General features: G+C 38.6%; 1 protein-coding gene across 15 annotated transcripts in view; it reads left to right on the top strand.

Annotated features, from left to right (window-relative positions):
* ubr5 (ubiquitin protein ligase E3 component n-recognin 5) overlaps positions 1-16,426 on the top strand; it is a 94,067-nt gene that overhangs the window by 45,251 nt on the left and 32,390 nt on the right. For 12 of the 15 annotated variants that reach the window (XM_066690911.1, XM_066690913.1, XM_066690918.1 and 9 more), the window contains exons 5-10: positions 376-495; positions 1,076-1,295; positions 7,871-8,030; positions 10,048-10,197; positions 10,909-11,120; positions 16,257-16,373. In XM_066690911.1, the coding sequence (XP_066547008.1) occupies positions 376-495; positions 1,076-1,295; positions 7,871-8,030; positions 10,048-10,197; positions 10,909-11,120; positions 16,257-16,373 (979 nt within the window). The remainder of the gene's footprint in view (positions 1-375; positions 496-1,075; positions 1,296-7,870; positions 8,031-10,047; positions 10,198-10,908; positions 11,121-16,256; positions 16,374-16,426) is intronic. The other 3 variants (XM_066690914.1, XM_066690921.1, XM_066690925.1) reach the window with 1 other exon arrangement.

Consider the following 16,426-nt stretch of genomic DNA (forward strand, 5'->3'; position numbering starts at 1 on the left):
TTTGAGCAAACCATCAGTGTTACATATAACACAAATTGCAAAATATTTTAATCCACTGAAGCTTTTTATTTCAACATAAATGCTTCCCTGCATTTGTATAGTTTGTTCATTTATTTTTGAACAGCTGTGTTTAGAGGGCATTTGGAAATGACAGGGAAGATTCTTCACACTTTCTTCTGGAAGTAAACCACAACATATTTAAATGAGTTCCAGCTGATCAGCCAGAACTAATCCCCAATGGTGTTGCCAAGGCTAGTCACTCACACTGCCCTGGTTTAAAAGCCCACAGGCTCTAAGACCTGGAACTTCCAGGTTGTTCTCGGTGATCCCACTTGGGACCAAAGATTTGTAACTTCTCCCATCTTTTGTTTTCAGTTCAAAGTTGAGCAGTGGTTCAGGGACAGGAAGGACCTCCAGGCCAGGCAGGACTAGTGATCCGCCCTGGTTTCTGTCTGGTTCTGACACACTGGGCAGACTGGCAGGCAACACCCTTGGGTAAGTTTTGGTAGGGTCATCATTACTGTAGACACTGGGTGAAGACCTTGAGCACTACCAGTCAAAATCTATAAAAATGCTGGGCTATGTCTGTTTTTTTTTTTTTTTTTTTTAATCTCCATCCAAACAATCTGAAATCTTTTATCAGATTCACTTACTACACAACTAATATCCTGTTGTGTGATTTTTATTTTGGACCTTGAACCCAGTTTCCAACATTGGGAGGTGCTAAAGCACATCAGGGTCTAATTATTTCAGGTAGTCACTGCTTAAACTAGAATTTGCCATCTGAATGAACATATAAAATAGCCCCTTATGTTAATTTGAAGTATTTAGAGATGCTTTACATTATGTATTTTTCCCATTTAAATTGTCTCTCAATTGAAAAATGGGGATGGATTCTTGCCACAAAGTTTAGTAAAAATAGATCCTGAGCTATTTTCAGTTTTTGTCAGTGCAGTTTCATTTCAGTGTTTGTAATCGCTTATCCTTTTATATTGCCCCTGGTTCCTATTATACTGATGAATGTCACTAGGTGGATGGTCTGAACTTTCCTGATCTGTAACTCTTGTGATGACAGGAGTCGCTGGAGTTCCGGCGTGAATGGGGGAGGCGGCGGAGGGGGCAGTGGTGGTGGTGGCGGAGGCGGCTCATCTGGCAGATCCTCTACAGCAGCCAGAGACTCCCGGAGGCAGACAAGAGTGATCCGTACTGGACGGGACCGTGGCTCCGGGCTCTTGGGGAGCCAGCCTCAGCCGGTCATTCCAGCCTCGGTCATTCCTGAGGAACTCATCTCTCAGGTCAGCCTGTAGAACTGTACATGGTATCTGCATATACAGTGTTTAACTGTGACGTTTGTGTACAGTCAACTCCGTATAATTGCATAGGCTTATGACTGCCATAACGTTATGCTCTTGGAGCTAAAACTAATGCAAAGAGTTTTTTTCAATACTACAACAGCAAGAGGTCAACAATGGAGGAAGCAAAACAAATAAGGGCAAAAATGGAAGTATCTTGGAAAATGAACAAGATGTGTCAAATGTTCTAAATTAGTTTTTCACAGAGGTTTTTACAAAAGAAAAAAAACGATAACATGCCACAGATTAACAATCAGTCCAGTCAAACCCTAAGAGAGATCAGGATAACTGAGGAGGAGGTACTAAAAGGACTAGCAATTAAAATCAAACATCACCTGGGCCAGATGGTATATTTCCAACAGTACTTAAAGAAATGAGGGAATTTATTTATAGGCCACTAACTCAAATATTCCAAATGACACTTAGAACAGGGGGTGTGCCAACTGACTGGAAGATGGCAAATGTCATACCAATCCACAAGAAAGGGGACACAACTGAGCCAGGAAATTGCAGACCAATCAGTCTCACTTGCATTACTTGTAAAATATTGGAAAAAATTATTAGACAGAAAATAGAGGAGCATCTTAGCGAAAACCATATTTTTGGAGATAGTCAACATGGGTTTAGACGAGGCAGATCATGTCTTACAAAAGTGAAAGCATATGATATATGATATGATATGATATATGATATGATATGATATAATATACTTAGATTTTCAAAAAGCTTTTGATAAGGTTCCACACCAAAGTCTGATCCTCAAATTGGAAGCTGTAGGCATTCAGGGTAATGCAAGTAGATGGATTATGAACTGGTTGATGTATAGGAAACAGGGTGTTGATGAGAGGAGTTGCTTCTAACTGGAGTGAGGATGTTAGTGGAGTTCCATAGGGATCATTACTAGGGCCTTTGCTTTTTCTAATCTATATTAATGATCTGGACTCTGGGATAGTTAGCAAACTTGTCAAATTTGCACATGATACTAAAATAGGTGGCTCAGCAGATACAATCTCGGCAGCAAAGGCTATTCAAAGGGACTTGGATAATATTCAGTTGTGGGCTGACACCTGGCAGATGCAATTCAGTGTGGACAAGTGCAAGGTATTACATGCAGGTAACAAAAATAGTCCACTATAATTACACTATGGGAGGAATAGAACTAGATGAAGGAAAGCACAGGAAATATGTAGCAGTCTTCGCGGACTCCTCACTTTCTATAGGGTGGTCAGTAATTTTACAAATAATAATAAAGCTGTTATACACTTAAATGGTTAGATTATGCCTTAACTTAGATATGTGCAATACCAAAAAAACAAAATTGTGACTTTAACCCTAATAAATGTCTTTATGCACCAAAAACGTGTATTTTTTTAAATCAAATCCGCCATCTTGGATTTTCTTTACCTACTAGTGTCATTAAAACGATGTTTTAAAACTTAATAAAATTAAAAATATTAATAGCCACCACATTTATCATAGTACAAGACCCTTGTCTAATGTTTGAATGTGATAGTTGATACATTTTTATCGGTGTGAACTACACCTCAAAACGTTGTCAAATGGTGCGAGTCCATTGTTTGGTTAGAAACGGCACCGAAACGCAGCTCCGCGCAGCTGCTCCAAGTGTTCAGATTGTAATGTAGCGGCAGAGCGGACACACTGACCCTCCTGCATTCCACTGCCAGAGCCACCTGCCGCCATTCACACAGACTGAGCAGCGCTGAGCTGCGGCTGTGCGCTGTGTGTGTATCGGCACCATACAGTCGGAACCATGCACTTTAACATTGATTCGCAGTGTTGTTAGTATTGCAACACAAATACTGATTTATACAATACAATAAAACGTTCCTGCAGTATAGTCATTAAATTAGACCAGAACATAAAATATGTAATATTCAGTGCATATTTATTTTCAGTTAGGTAGTGTGAATTGCAAACACAAGTTCCTTTTTTGAAAAGATCAATAAATCTGTTTACTATTGGTCATCATCACAGGATAAAATTAACTTTTTTTGCAAATAGCCACTGTGTCTGGTAGAAGGAGAAAACCACACATTTCTCTTCAGCAGAATCTCCGCTACAGAGCAAAAAATGCATGTCTCTATCGCAAATCGTTTCAACATAAATTAATACGTTGTAATTGATGAATACTTATCTAACACAAAAACTTTGTTTAAATATCCGTTAAAATGCATTATTATAAGACGTATGGATTTTTTTTTCCGTCAGCTAGCTAATTTATACAGTCTACTTGACTAAATGATTGACTTTTCCTCCCCAAACCACATACAGACTACGTTCAGACACATAACTGTGTGTTCGAGTTTCAGTGAATACAAAATAAATAGCCAAAGCTGGCTGTGTGGCTTTACTTTTCTGTCATATTATAATTCTGAAACACCTTAATCCAGGTAAATAAAAAGTCAGTAATTATGACTAGGAAAAGTAATTAACCACCTTACTTCTGCTTCATTTCTCTCCTTGAAATATGTCCTCCTGGACCGAACACTGTCCAGATGCCATATATTTTCAAAACGCATGATATTGCGTTTTGCCGAATCAACTAACATACCAACACTACAACGTCAACAAATTCATTCGTATTTTGAAACATACCGACAAATACTCTATCAGAAACTAAATGTTGTGTTCCCATACACTTGTTGGATTAATTGACAGATTTACCCGCCAAAGGCTAAATCTACCCGCATTTGGCGGGTGTTAATTTTATTTCCTGGTCATCATCCTGTCCTGTTAAAACTGCGTATCTATTGCCAGGAGAATTGCAATATGTTTGCAGCACCTTACTGTAAAATGATCAAGTACCAAGAAAAATAACTGCAGGCACAATGAAAGGCTGTTTTCATATACCACTAGCAAAACAATTATATCAGTGTTTTATAAATACCACATTGATTGTAAATAGTTTACAATGTAATTGCAAACAGTACAGAAAATTTATATTAAACAAAATACCTACATTAAAAACAGCAGGGAATTCTCAGAAAATAAAAATCAACCATGGAAACTTTTCATTTAACACTAGAAGCGCCGACATTTCGAACTACCTTCAAGTGCCATAGCCGGTCATTGTAACCTATAGCTCTTTAACAGCTGCGATATGACAATCAAAGGCAAACCATCGTATAAAACTCAGAAGTTTTATTCATGAACTTCAAATCCAACATTTGCATATCACAAATGTAGTATTAAAATTTAAATATAATCATAAAACATTAATATTATTGCTATAAATAACTTTTTTCTAAACGCACACTGCAGTCAAAACATAAATAACTATATAGCCTACAATAAGCAAAAAAAAGCTCAAAAACTGCATACAATAAGAGAATGAAACGTGTGTAAACTTAAATATTAGAATAATGCTCAAAAGCAATATTTTATAGTTCAAAAATAACTTGCATTTATCAAAACATAATTGTACAGTAAAGTAAACATTTTCAACACTGTGCAAACTTTGTTTTCAACATACACTGCTTGTATTTACTGTAGCTTTGTATTTCATTAAACTATTTACTATATATTTAGCCTGCATACCTGACAGCTCGTACAGTCCACACAGGACACGTTTCTGCGCTTTTCCTGCATTTTGACAGCCTCTCCAGGTGAATACTTTTGCTTTATGAATATAATGCATCACAATAAATGCTCCTCAGCTGATAATGTCCATGAATCATTATTTTGCGTGCGATGTATCTGTGCTATTGCACTCTGTACTGCAGTAGCAATCGCGTATTGATCAGTAGAGTAAAAGCACTCGGTGCCATTTGCACCTGTGTATCACTCGCAATGTTTTCACAGCACTGGCACAAACCCACGAATCATCACTGTCATTGCCAGTATCACTGAAGCCCCTGAATCAGTCATATTCATATACAAGGCATTTCCAAAACGAGCTCTCTTCAATCTCCGTTTACTGTGACTACAGTAAGAAAACATCTGTAATGCTGTATAATGCGTGTGTTTTTCACACACATGAAAGAGTGTAGACGGGTTAGAGATCGCCACTTGAGCACCAGACTGACTGTATTGTAAAGGGAAGGCAGGATTATGCATTATATTTGATTTATTATGCATTTAAATGACCGGTCAAAATAACCCGATTTTGGCTATTCTTGTTAAGTGTTTATAACTAATTTTTGCGTTTATGCAGCTAAAACGCTGGAGGCATGTTTAATACATATATTTAGGAAAAGTCACGAATGCGTATGCGCAGTGTATTTAGGAACACAGATATTCAAATTTTAATAACCAAATCGGTCAAATTGACCTGCTCGGCGCTTCTAAGAGATCACTAAGAAATGTGATCCTGAGGAAAAGGCAGTGCTAACATAGCAGGTTGAAATGGCTACCAGACTGCCATAGGACAAGAAATGAAGGTCAGCCCCCTCAGTATCACACCAGTCTTTTAGGGTGTGTTCACACTTGGCAGGTTTGATTAGTTTAAAACAAACTCTGGTGCGATTGCTCGGTTAGTGCGGTTCATTTGAACAATTGTGAACGCTGCCACCCAAACCTTGGCGCGCACCAAACAAGCGGTCAGCTTCCAGACAAACTCTGGTGTGGTTCAATTGATATATGAATGCAACATGGACCAAAGACGCCTAAACGGACCAATGATAGGATGTGATGTCACAAGGTGTGACCGATTAGAGCGGGAATTTCAAAGGACAGAATGATCAACCATACCTGGTTCTTCTCGTAATAGGAGCTATGTTGCCCAATGTTTGGTACAGCATGTCGTTGGTGAATTGTGGAACGGAGGAATTCCTGGTGCTCTGTTACACATTTTATGTGCTCCTCGTTTGTTCTCAGCTGGTGTGTTTATATGGTGGTATTCACAAAGCCAATGAGCGCATTTAGCCCAGGAGACAGCATGGTTTTGGATGTTCGGCTGCAAAAGGATGACCCGCAAATCCGTGAAGCATTCAGATTTTTTTTTTTATATAACGATGGTGGCAACGGGGGCAAAGTTTTATTAATGCAGCCCTCTCAATGGACCTTATTCACATTCCCAGTGAAAACGAGGTTGCAGAAGTGCAATAAATAAACATGTATCACTGTTGTGTTCTTAGCAGTGTGAGTGATTCCCGTTATGACAGAGATAAAGCCCTGTCATTTCACAGATTTCCAGTAGACGGACAAAAGCTGAAAGCCTGGATTATCACAATTCTCCAAGACATTGAACAACTTTTTGTATTTTTTTCATTCAGTGATTCATAACAATTTAAAAATTTAAGATGTGTAATAACAAAATGTTGTTAGTGTTTGTAACTGCATGTTAGTCAGTTTGATTAAAAGCATCTCCTAAGTAACCTAATAATTGATTCAGCTAGATTCATAATGTAGCTAGTGCTGCTTGTTTTCGGTTTTCATTTTCCAGTTATTTGTTTTTTACCGACATGGTTTTTTCTATTAAAACGTAAGTTAAAAAGTATAAGTTAGTTAGTATTGTTATGCCCAGTACTAATTTTCTTGTTTAACAGAGTCTTAACTCATTTAGTGCATGTTCTGTATATCAAATAAAAGGGCATTCAATGTCTATATGGAAAGAACATTGCAATATATTTATAAATCTGTGTAATAATGCCTTAAAACATAAAATGTATCTAATGACATTCACAAGCCAGATTAAACCAGTCATGCAAGATTGTGTTATGTTGGAATAAAAAAAGAAAATTACAAATTTTCTTAGCAGACACCCTTATCCAGGGTGACTTACAATTGTTACATTATCACATTATTTTTACCCATATATATTGCTCGAGCAATCTAGGTAAAGTACTAGATTGCTCAAGGGTACAACAACAATGTCTCCACCTGGGATTGAACCCACGACCCTCCACTCCAGAGTGCAGAGCCCTGACCACTACTGTCTGAACTCTTCATTATTCGAAAACCACCCCCTCAAGCTGCAATCACAGACTTCTTTTACTATAATAATTGAAAAAAATGATATAAACTGGTTGTAATATGGATTCATGTTTAATCTAGATCTATGTGCTAGCATAATATAAGACTTGTCGAGCTATGGTATGGTATTTTACGATGGCAGTTTTTCTCCTAAAAAAATCATATAGGTCTGGCACTTACTTGTGGGGTTATTTTGAATGTGTATTTTATGGGATTGTTTGGCTCTTATTGCATGGTGTATCAATATATTTTCGATGTGATCGAGGAAACCACATTTTAAACTTCACACGCTTCTTAAAATTGATTTATTCTCTGCCTGGCCTAGAGAATGATAGTGAAAACTGCCGATTTTGCCCTTTACAAACATGGCAAAACCAGCCACGGTTACCTTCCATAACCCTTAATCCAATGACTTTTCCTGCTTTGATGTTGGAATTCTCCCTTCTTCATCTGCCCACCTATCTATTTCCACCTGTGTAATTTCTAATAAATACTCAAGTTTTACAATAGTGGATTACTGGATTAAGTTAACCTAGACAGGTAGATTTCCTTTTGTAGGCAACTAATTTTTTTTTTTTTTTCAGGCACAGGTAGTTCTTCAAGGAAAGTCCAGGAGTGTTATCATTCGAGAGCTCCAGCGGACTAACCTGGATGTTAATTTGGCTGTTAACAACTTGCTGAGTCGTGATGATGAAGATGGAGATGATGGTGATGACACTGCAAGTGAATCATACTTACCTGGGGGTAGGTGTTTGGTTGCAGTGTAGACACTTTTCTGCTATGCATCTACTCAAATTGTAATCGTTCCAGTTTTGCAGCTTTACCAATGAGAATTGAATCAACCTTGTAGGGTTTTTAAATCTCCAGGTTTTATGACTCCAGAGGCCCAAGTCCATCTCCAGGTTGGCTCTTTAGCTTAGAAACATCCTGTTACTTGCTGGTGCCCAAGCTTTAGAAACCAAGAATACTATGGGACTGGATAGCTTCATTCTATTATAGGTTTTATTCAAGTTTTTAACATTGTTCCCCCCCCCACCCCCCCACCCCTATCAAATTGTAAATATAAAAGTTTTTTGTTTTTTTTATAATTGAAGTATATTTTCAATTGGTTGTGCATAGCATATGTTCTCCTATTTAATGCACCAATGGCTGCTAGAAACTAGGCTGGGCGGTATACTGTAAAAAAACGATATACCGTTCGGTATTCATTTACGGACTTTCATTATACCTTCATATCTGTATTTTAAAGTTTTGAATAATTTACTATTTACTGTGTTATTGAGTCATAGCATTCAGCTACCAGTAAACAGGATCGGGTTTGCATATCCCACAACTTGCTGCGCCGGCTGCTTTGAGACTGCGCTGTCTGACATGAGACGCATCTGATCTGAAAACACTGATAGTGTTCGTGTAACGCACATTTCCGCAGATCTGCGCAGATCTGCACAGCTCCACCAATGGGATAGATTGTATCCTGCAGATCTGTGCAGAACTGCACAAATCCACACTACAAGAAAACGACCACCTTTCTTCACAAACCTTGCAGAAATCTATGTAATTGGATGATTTCTTATTTTTACATTTTAGTTATTTAAAAAAATATAATTGCCAATCATTTAAGTAACAACTTAATTATTGTGCATCATAGATTTACATTCGATTTTAAAAAGAATCGATGTAATTATTTAATAAAGCATTGACAAGTGTCGATCTAGAATTCTATATTTATGGTTTTGATAGTGTTGTTCACAGCTTCATTGTGTAATGGAAGTTGACGTTCACCTCTGCTAACAAGGGGGCAGTAGTAGTTTTCATTCAGCTTAACGCATCCCTCTTGATTTCTGCATAATCTTTTGTCCGATAGCCACAGCTCGCCTCCCGTAGCAGTGTCTCAGAGCTGTGGTGGGCCGTGTGATTCTGCGCAGATTTCTGTGGGTGGGGCTTAGCAGAAACACTGCATTAACACGCATCTCTGAATCTCTGCGCAGAACTGCGCTTCTCGAACGCGACCCTTGTTCTGGAATGAATGTGCCTCAGCCAGATATCGAAAATAAATTCCATGTGTATTGCGTGTTAACATAAAAAAACAAACGTGATCAATGCACAATCAATGAAGATGAGATGGAGGAGAGTAGTGTGGCTGAAACTTCACGGCAAAGTGACCCTAGTGAATCTGTCCCGAAGAAAGGCGCGTTGTTGATAGTGTGGACATGATTTGCTTTCAAGACAACTGACACAGAACAGGAAACATAATTCAATGTCAGTTGTCCTATTTTTGCTTTATGAACAGTAAAATACCGTCCTACTGTCAGAAATGTGAAAAATACTGCAATATTGTATTTTGGCCATATCGCCCAGCTCTACTAGAAACCAAGATTTGAGAGGGTTTATTTCCTCAAAACATACACTTGGTGTTTTCATGTACTTAAATAGATCATGATTGACATTGAATGTATTTGGATTATATTTTGCCTATTCAAATGTGTTATCCTCCGTATTAAAACAATTAAATGCACATATGTTGTAGTGGAGCTGCTCAGGAACATCTAACTCCAAACAAATGCTCAGAAAATGTGGCGGGCACTGCTTTGCTCCAGAGTCAGGCCAAACCAGATTCAGTGCTCTCATGTCTGCAAGGAAACCTTTTACACAATCTTTTTGATTTTCCTCAAACTGGTCTGACATGAACCCATTTACTGCAGACTTTTTTGGATACAAGCTCATTGTTAAATGTTGCTTTTTTCCTTTCTGCTTTAATCAGAGGACTTGATGTCTCTCCTGGATGCTGACATCCATTCTGCACACCCCAGTGTCATCATTGATGCAGACGCTATGTTTTCTGAAGACATAAGCTATTTTGGATACCCCTCCTTTCGCCGTTCGTCTCTCTCAAGACTTGGCTCCTCACGAGGTAATTAAGAACCTTTCTTTCTTTCTTTTTTTTTTTTTAATATCTAAGTTGTTGATGAATGATAGTCTGTCTCTCTGTGGCCAACTTAAATTTATTAATTTTATCCAAATTAGTAGCTGTGTTTTTTGAAAAAATTGTTTCTAATGCAGAAAGTAATCTCTATGGCTTTCCTTGCCTTTATGGAACAAAATATGTATTTCCTTTGTCTGTGGATGATCAAACATTTATTATTTTGGATAATATTATTATGTGGATTATTTTCCCCTTCATTTTTAAACTCTGCAGTCAAATTTTGGGTATTTAATTTGTTATAAGGCTCACCGAGGCAGGGGCAAATATTCAATTAAGTCTTATATAAATAAGTCAGATGCATTACGTTTTAAGGTATTGGTTCATTTAATTTTACAATGTTATTTTGCAATTTATTTTGTGCTTATGCATAAATTGCCAGAAAAGATAAATGCAGTGAGCCCTCTGAGAAAGGCCCAGTAGTACATTCTGCTTTGTTGGGTTACAATGTCCAAGACCCTTGACTGCAGCATATACTGGAAAGTCTTAATCTCCTAATTTTGCATGTGTTTATTTTAATTTAACCTCTAATAATTTTTGGTAGACATTTTATTTCTTATTTTATTTTGCAATTTTTGTGAAGGGTCTTTCCCAGAGAGTGGCTTACTTTTATTCCACTGGTGTGACCCCATTGCATACCAGTTCTCCTTCTTCCCTTAGAGAGAGACTCGGAGCTGTTGCGTGAGCGTGAGTCTGTGTTACGTTTGCGTGAGCGGAGGTGGCTTGATGGAGCCTCTTTTGATACTGAGCGAGGCTCCACAAGCAGGGAAGGGGAGCCCAGCCTGGACAAGAAGAATATCCCAGTGCAGAGCCCTGTATCATTGGCAGAGGAACTTCAGTGGTGGCCTGATAAGGTTTGCTCTTAATTATTTTTTGTTCCATGTCCACACTTTACAATCTACAGTAGTAAAAATATGCACTAAAGACTTTATCTAACATATCTTCCATGTTAATTGTTTTATTAAGTTGAAAATATACCTTTTTGGTTTTACTGGATTTTATTTTTAAAATATACTAGCAGTAAGATGGCAAAGTCTACACAGACTGAGCAATACAGTCGCCACTGAGTTCAGTGCACAGTTTTGGTAAACAGGTTTTGGTGAACAAATTGTCATGCTTTATTTTTATCATCCAAGTATATTGTAGGGATGAAAACTGTCCAATATATATCTAACATGACAATCATATTTTTTTTATTCTCATGTTAATAGAAATTGACTGTTTGAATACTGTAGCATGCCACCACACCCAATAAAGGGTTCATGTGGTAAAGGTGGTGCAGGGTGTTGGAGCTTAGGGAGAGGGGTTAAAAGGTAAAGGGAGGCAGAAGAACTAGTCTGTGTGTGTGTGTGTTTTCAGTCCCTGAGACCTGTGTGTACTCCATAGAAGTGAAAGCAGCATACTGGAGATGATTATTATAATAATATATGGAAAAATAGGCTATATAATGTTGGCGTAAACTCTGAACTGTAGAAAGGAGTCTTTTTATTATAGTTAACTCAAATATCAAGGTTTCTGTGTTCCAGTGTCTTTTAGTATTTACTACTTTCAGTATAGTTCTTTTTTTTTAATATTACTGAACACCAGGGTATATTCATTAAGGGTTTTACACAGATTCCCTATTTCTGACACTTTCTGTATTTAATAAAATACAAATTAAAGTTTACTTCCGTACATCACCGCACATAATTTGTTATGTGTAATGTGCTTTTACTGGAAGGTTAACATGTTTCATGCCAAAACAATAAAATCAATACCTATACTGTAAACTGTGTGCTTGTAAAAGTAAATTAAAACATGATTACTGTTCTAGAACTTATTTTAAACTACAAGGGGGTGTTTTATCTTGTTTATATGGATTACCTGTAAAAAATAATAAAGTAGGATTTTCATTCAGATGAAAATAATTATCAAACAATTCTAGGTTTTCATACAGCGGTTCCCAAACTTTCTGGGTGGCACCCCCCCAAAAACATTTGGGTCACAGCTTGCTATTTAACTATTTGTTAAAGATATAAAGATGGCCTCTATCGACAAGTGAATCTAACATTCAATTGTTAAAATTATAATATTGACTTTATTTTAGTCTGTATGGTTGATTGGCTCTCTCTCAGCCCTTTTCCACCAACAAGGAGCCGGTGCCTAATTTGGAACCGTTCCACGCTTTTCCAAAAACGTGCTGGTCTGGAACCAAAGAACCAGTGACGTCAGGGGCCAGGGGGCGTGGTAAAGACGTCACCACCAAAAGTTATTTGCTGGAGTGCAGCCGCCATGTTTAAAATGCCAGCAGAGACCCGACCAGTGAGGAGAGTTTTGATTTAAATATGAGCGAAATTGGCAGCAAACAGCGGTCTGTCGAGGAGAGACACTTCAGTAACAATATGGTCTCACCAGGTCAACTAACTAGTTAGGAGTAGGCAAATGACTGAGCACACGTTCCATGAAAGGAAAGACGTGTTACAGAAATATTATGATGATGGAGAGTTAATGCGACGATATAGATTGGATAGAAATGTTTGTTAATGAACTGGTCATTATCTGGTCCTTACGGGCAGTTTCTTCCACCACTGGCAGAAATGCGGTGTTATGCCGAATTCAGTGGCCATACGAGTCATGTGTCCCATGTGTTTGCGCATGATTAATAATTTATGAATAAATTAATTTCTTAGCACAGGGTGAATTACACAAAACGGACATATTCTACAGTAAGAGAAGATGAAATACACAATAAGATACATTCACCTAAAGGATTATTAGGAACACCATACTAATACTGTGTTTGACCCCCTTTCGCCTTCAGAACTGCCTTAATTCTACGTGGCATTGATTCAACAAGGTGCTGAAAGCATTCTTTAGAAATGTTGGCCCATATTGATAGGATAGCATCTTGCAGTTGATGGAGATTTGTGGGATGCATATCCAGGGCACGAAGCTCCCGTTCCACCACATCCCAAAGATGCTCTATTGGGTTGAGATCTGGTGACTGTGGGGGCCAGTTTAGTACAGTGAACTCATTGTCATGTTCAAGAAACCAATTTGAAATGATTCGACCTTTGTGACATGGTGCATTATCCTGCTGGAAGTAGCCATCAGAGGATGGGTAGATGGTGGTCATAAAGGGATGGACATGGTCAGAAACAATGCTCAGGTAGGCCGTGGCATTTAAACGATGCCCAATTGGCACTAAGGGGCCTAAAGTGTGCCAAGAAAACATCCCCCACACCATTACACCACCACCACCAGCCTGCACAGTGGTAACAAGGCATGATGGATCCATGTTCTCATTCTATTTACGCCAAATTCTGAATCTGAATGTCTCAACAGAAATCGAGACTCATCAGACCAGGCAACATTTTTCCAGTCTTCAACTGTCCAATTTTGGTGAGCTTGTGCAAATTGTAGCCTCTTTTTCCTATTTGTAGTGGAGATGAGTGGTACCTGGTGGGGTCTTCTGCTGTTGTAGCCCATCCGCCTCAAGGTTGTACGTGTTGTGGCTTCACAAATGCTTTGCTGCATACCTCGGTTGTAACGAGTGGTTATTTCAGTCAAAGTTGCTCAACTATCAGCTTGAATCAGTCGGCCCATTCTCCTCTGACCTCTAGCATCAACAAGGCATTTTCGCCCACAGGACTGCCGCATACTGGATGTTTTTCCCTTTTCACACCATTCTTTGTAAACCCTAGAAATGGTTGTGCGTGAAAATCCCAGTAACTGAGCAGATTGTGAAATACTCAGACCGGCCCGTCTGACACCAACAACCATGCCACGCTCAAAATTGCTTAAATCACCTTTCTTTCCCATTCAGACATTCAGTTTGGAGTTCAGGAGATTGTCTTGACCAGGACCACACCCCTAAATGCATTGAAGCAACTGCCATGTGATTGGTTGGTTAGATAATTGCATTAATGAGAAATTGAACAGGTGTTCCTAATAATCCTTTAGGTGAGTGTATGTTACAGTGATGCACTTTGTGCTCACATGCCAGCAGTGCTGACAATGTATTATTATTATGTATTTGTTAGCAGACACTCTTATCCAGGGCGACTTTCAAAACATAAGAGCATTGCTGCGGTGTCTGGCAACAGGGACAATGCAACAATGATTTGGGACCATCATTACAGACTTCATCAATAAGCACAATTTCCCATCAAACCATTAACATCACCTGAGATCATCCGACAGTTTATTGATCTGGCCACGACTGCGCCGCAAATACCCCCCAAAACAACCGCATTCATAATCAATAGGCTAGCCTATAGTCATTGATTTTTAAACAAAAATAAAATTAAAAATAAGCCACAAAATGAATGAAAATGTATCCACTATTCATAATAAACTATGCGTGGTGACGAATGCATGTTAACTCTATCTTGTATTTTATTCAGTACAGTAAAAGTGTCTGAAACAGAGAATCGGTGTAAATCCCTTAATGCATAAATACAAATTATTAAAAATAAAAGGCTGCATATTCGTATAGCTGTATTTTAGTTTCTGCTTGTCTACATGTGAGCTCGCGTTTTTTTTTTTTTTTTTTTACAATGTATCTGTGCTGTTTGTAGACGCTGAATGAGTTTTGATTTTGATGGTTAAATAGGGTTTCAAAGACGCTGTCCGCTTCGGTGCTGATTATTATTGCCGTGCGTTTCTCCACTTCTATTCCGTGTTTGGGAACGCCCACATTCAGTGACATCAGCATTCGGTTCCAAAACCAGTGGAAAAGTGGGCCTGTTCACAAAAAGATCAGCTGGTTCCCAGGCCAAGCACCGGCTCCAGCTCCAGCACCAGCTCCTTGTCGGTGGAAAAGCGCTATGTCTGGGATTACATGGAGAGAGAAGCAACTGAGGCTAACTAAATCCACAGAAGAACTGTGGTTAGTTCTCCAAGATGTTTGGGCCAACCGGCCTGCAGAGTTCCTTCAAAAACTGTGCAAGTGTGCCTTGAAGAATTGATGCTGTTTTGAAGGCAAAGGGTGGTCACTCCAAATATTCTTTTGATGTAGATTTTTCTTCTGTTCACTCACTTTGCATTTAGTTAATTGATAAATATAAAATATTAACATGTTTATTTTTAAAAGCATTCTTACTTTACAGCATTTTTTCACACCTGCCTAAAACTTTTGCACAGTACTGTATTTTCCCCCCATTTTCACTCTGGGATGAACAAATTTTAAGCATGTTCAAAAATACACACCCTGAGTAACAGCAGAGCATTGTAGAACGTACAGCAAAAAAGGTTAATCATAAACTGTCTACCGAGAATGCCGAGCCGTCTGGTAGCGGTGCACAAACCACTCATCACACCTGGCAATTCACCTTTGCGAGTCCAGCTGTACAACGATCACAGACAATGGGGTACCGAGCAGTAGAGAAATGTGATATAAATGTTAATCATGAGAAAGTTTACAAAGTTGAGGAGTCCATTTGATAACATCCAGGATGTTTTTGAATGTTCCCAAATTGCCGGCTTTAACCACATCGCTGGGGATTTTTTCCAGATTGTATCAATTCTCTGTTGTGAAGAAGTGTCTCCTATTTTCTGCCTTCTGCCCAATTTCTATTTGTGTCCCTGGGTCCGTGTGTCCCTGCAGATCTGGAAAAGCTCTGGTTTATGAAGTGCCCACGTTGTCTTCCCTGTTACATGGAGAAAAGGTTTAGTTCCCTCAGTCTCTCAGTAGGACATTCCCTTCAAGTCTGGAATAAGTCTGGTTGCTCTCCTCTGAACTGCCTCTAGAGCAGCAATATCTTTCTTGAAGTGTGGAGCCCAGAACTGTACATAGTGTTCCATATGAGGTCTAACTCCAGTTAGAAGCAACTCCTCTCAACACCCTCCTTCTACACATCCTACCCCACAGCTCCCCAAGATGTGTGCGTGTACGTGTGTCTCCTTTTTTCACACATTGGCAGTTAAAGGTCAGCCATTTTGTTCTTTAGAACAATGTCTGTAATATTAATTTTAACTAACTTTTTTTTTTTGTATTATTCTTCCATAAGGATGGTACAAAGTTTGTTAGCATTGGGGCCTTGTTCTCTGAGTTGGTGGCAGTGAGTTCAAAGGGAGAGCTCTATCAGTGGAAGTGGAGTGAAGCTGAACCATATAGAAATGCACAGGTACTGTATGTTTCCCATGATTATGCATATATTACATGCATCTTTTCAAATAA

This window comes from Amia ocellicauda, chromosome 18, assembly GCF_036373705.1.
Source record: "Amia ocellicauda isolate fAmiCal2 chromosome 18, fAmiCal2.hap1, whole genome shotgun sequence".
Taxonomy (NCBI): Eukaryota; Metazoa; Chordata; class Actinopteri; order Amiiformes; family Amiidae; genus Amia; species Amia ocellicauda.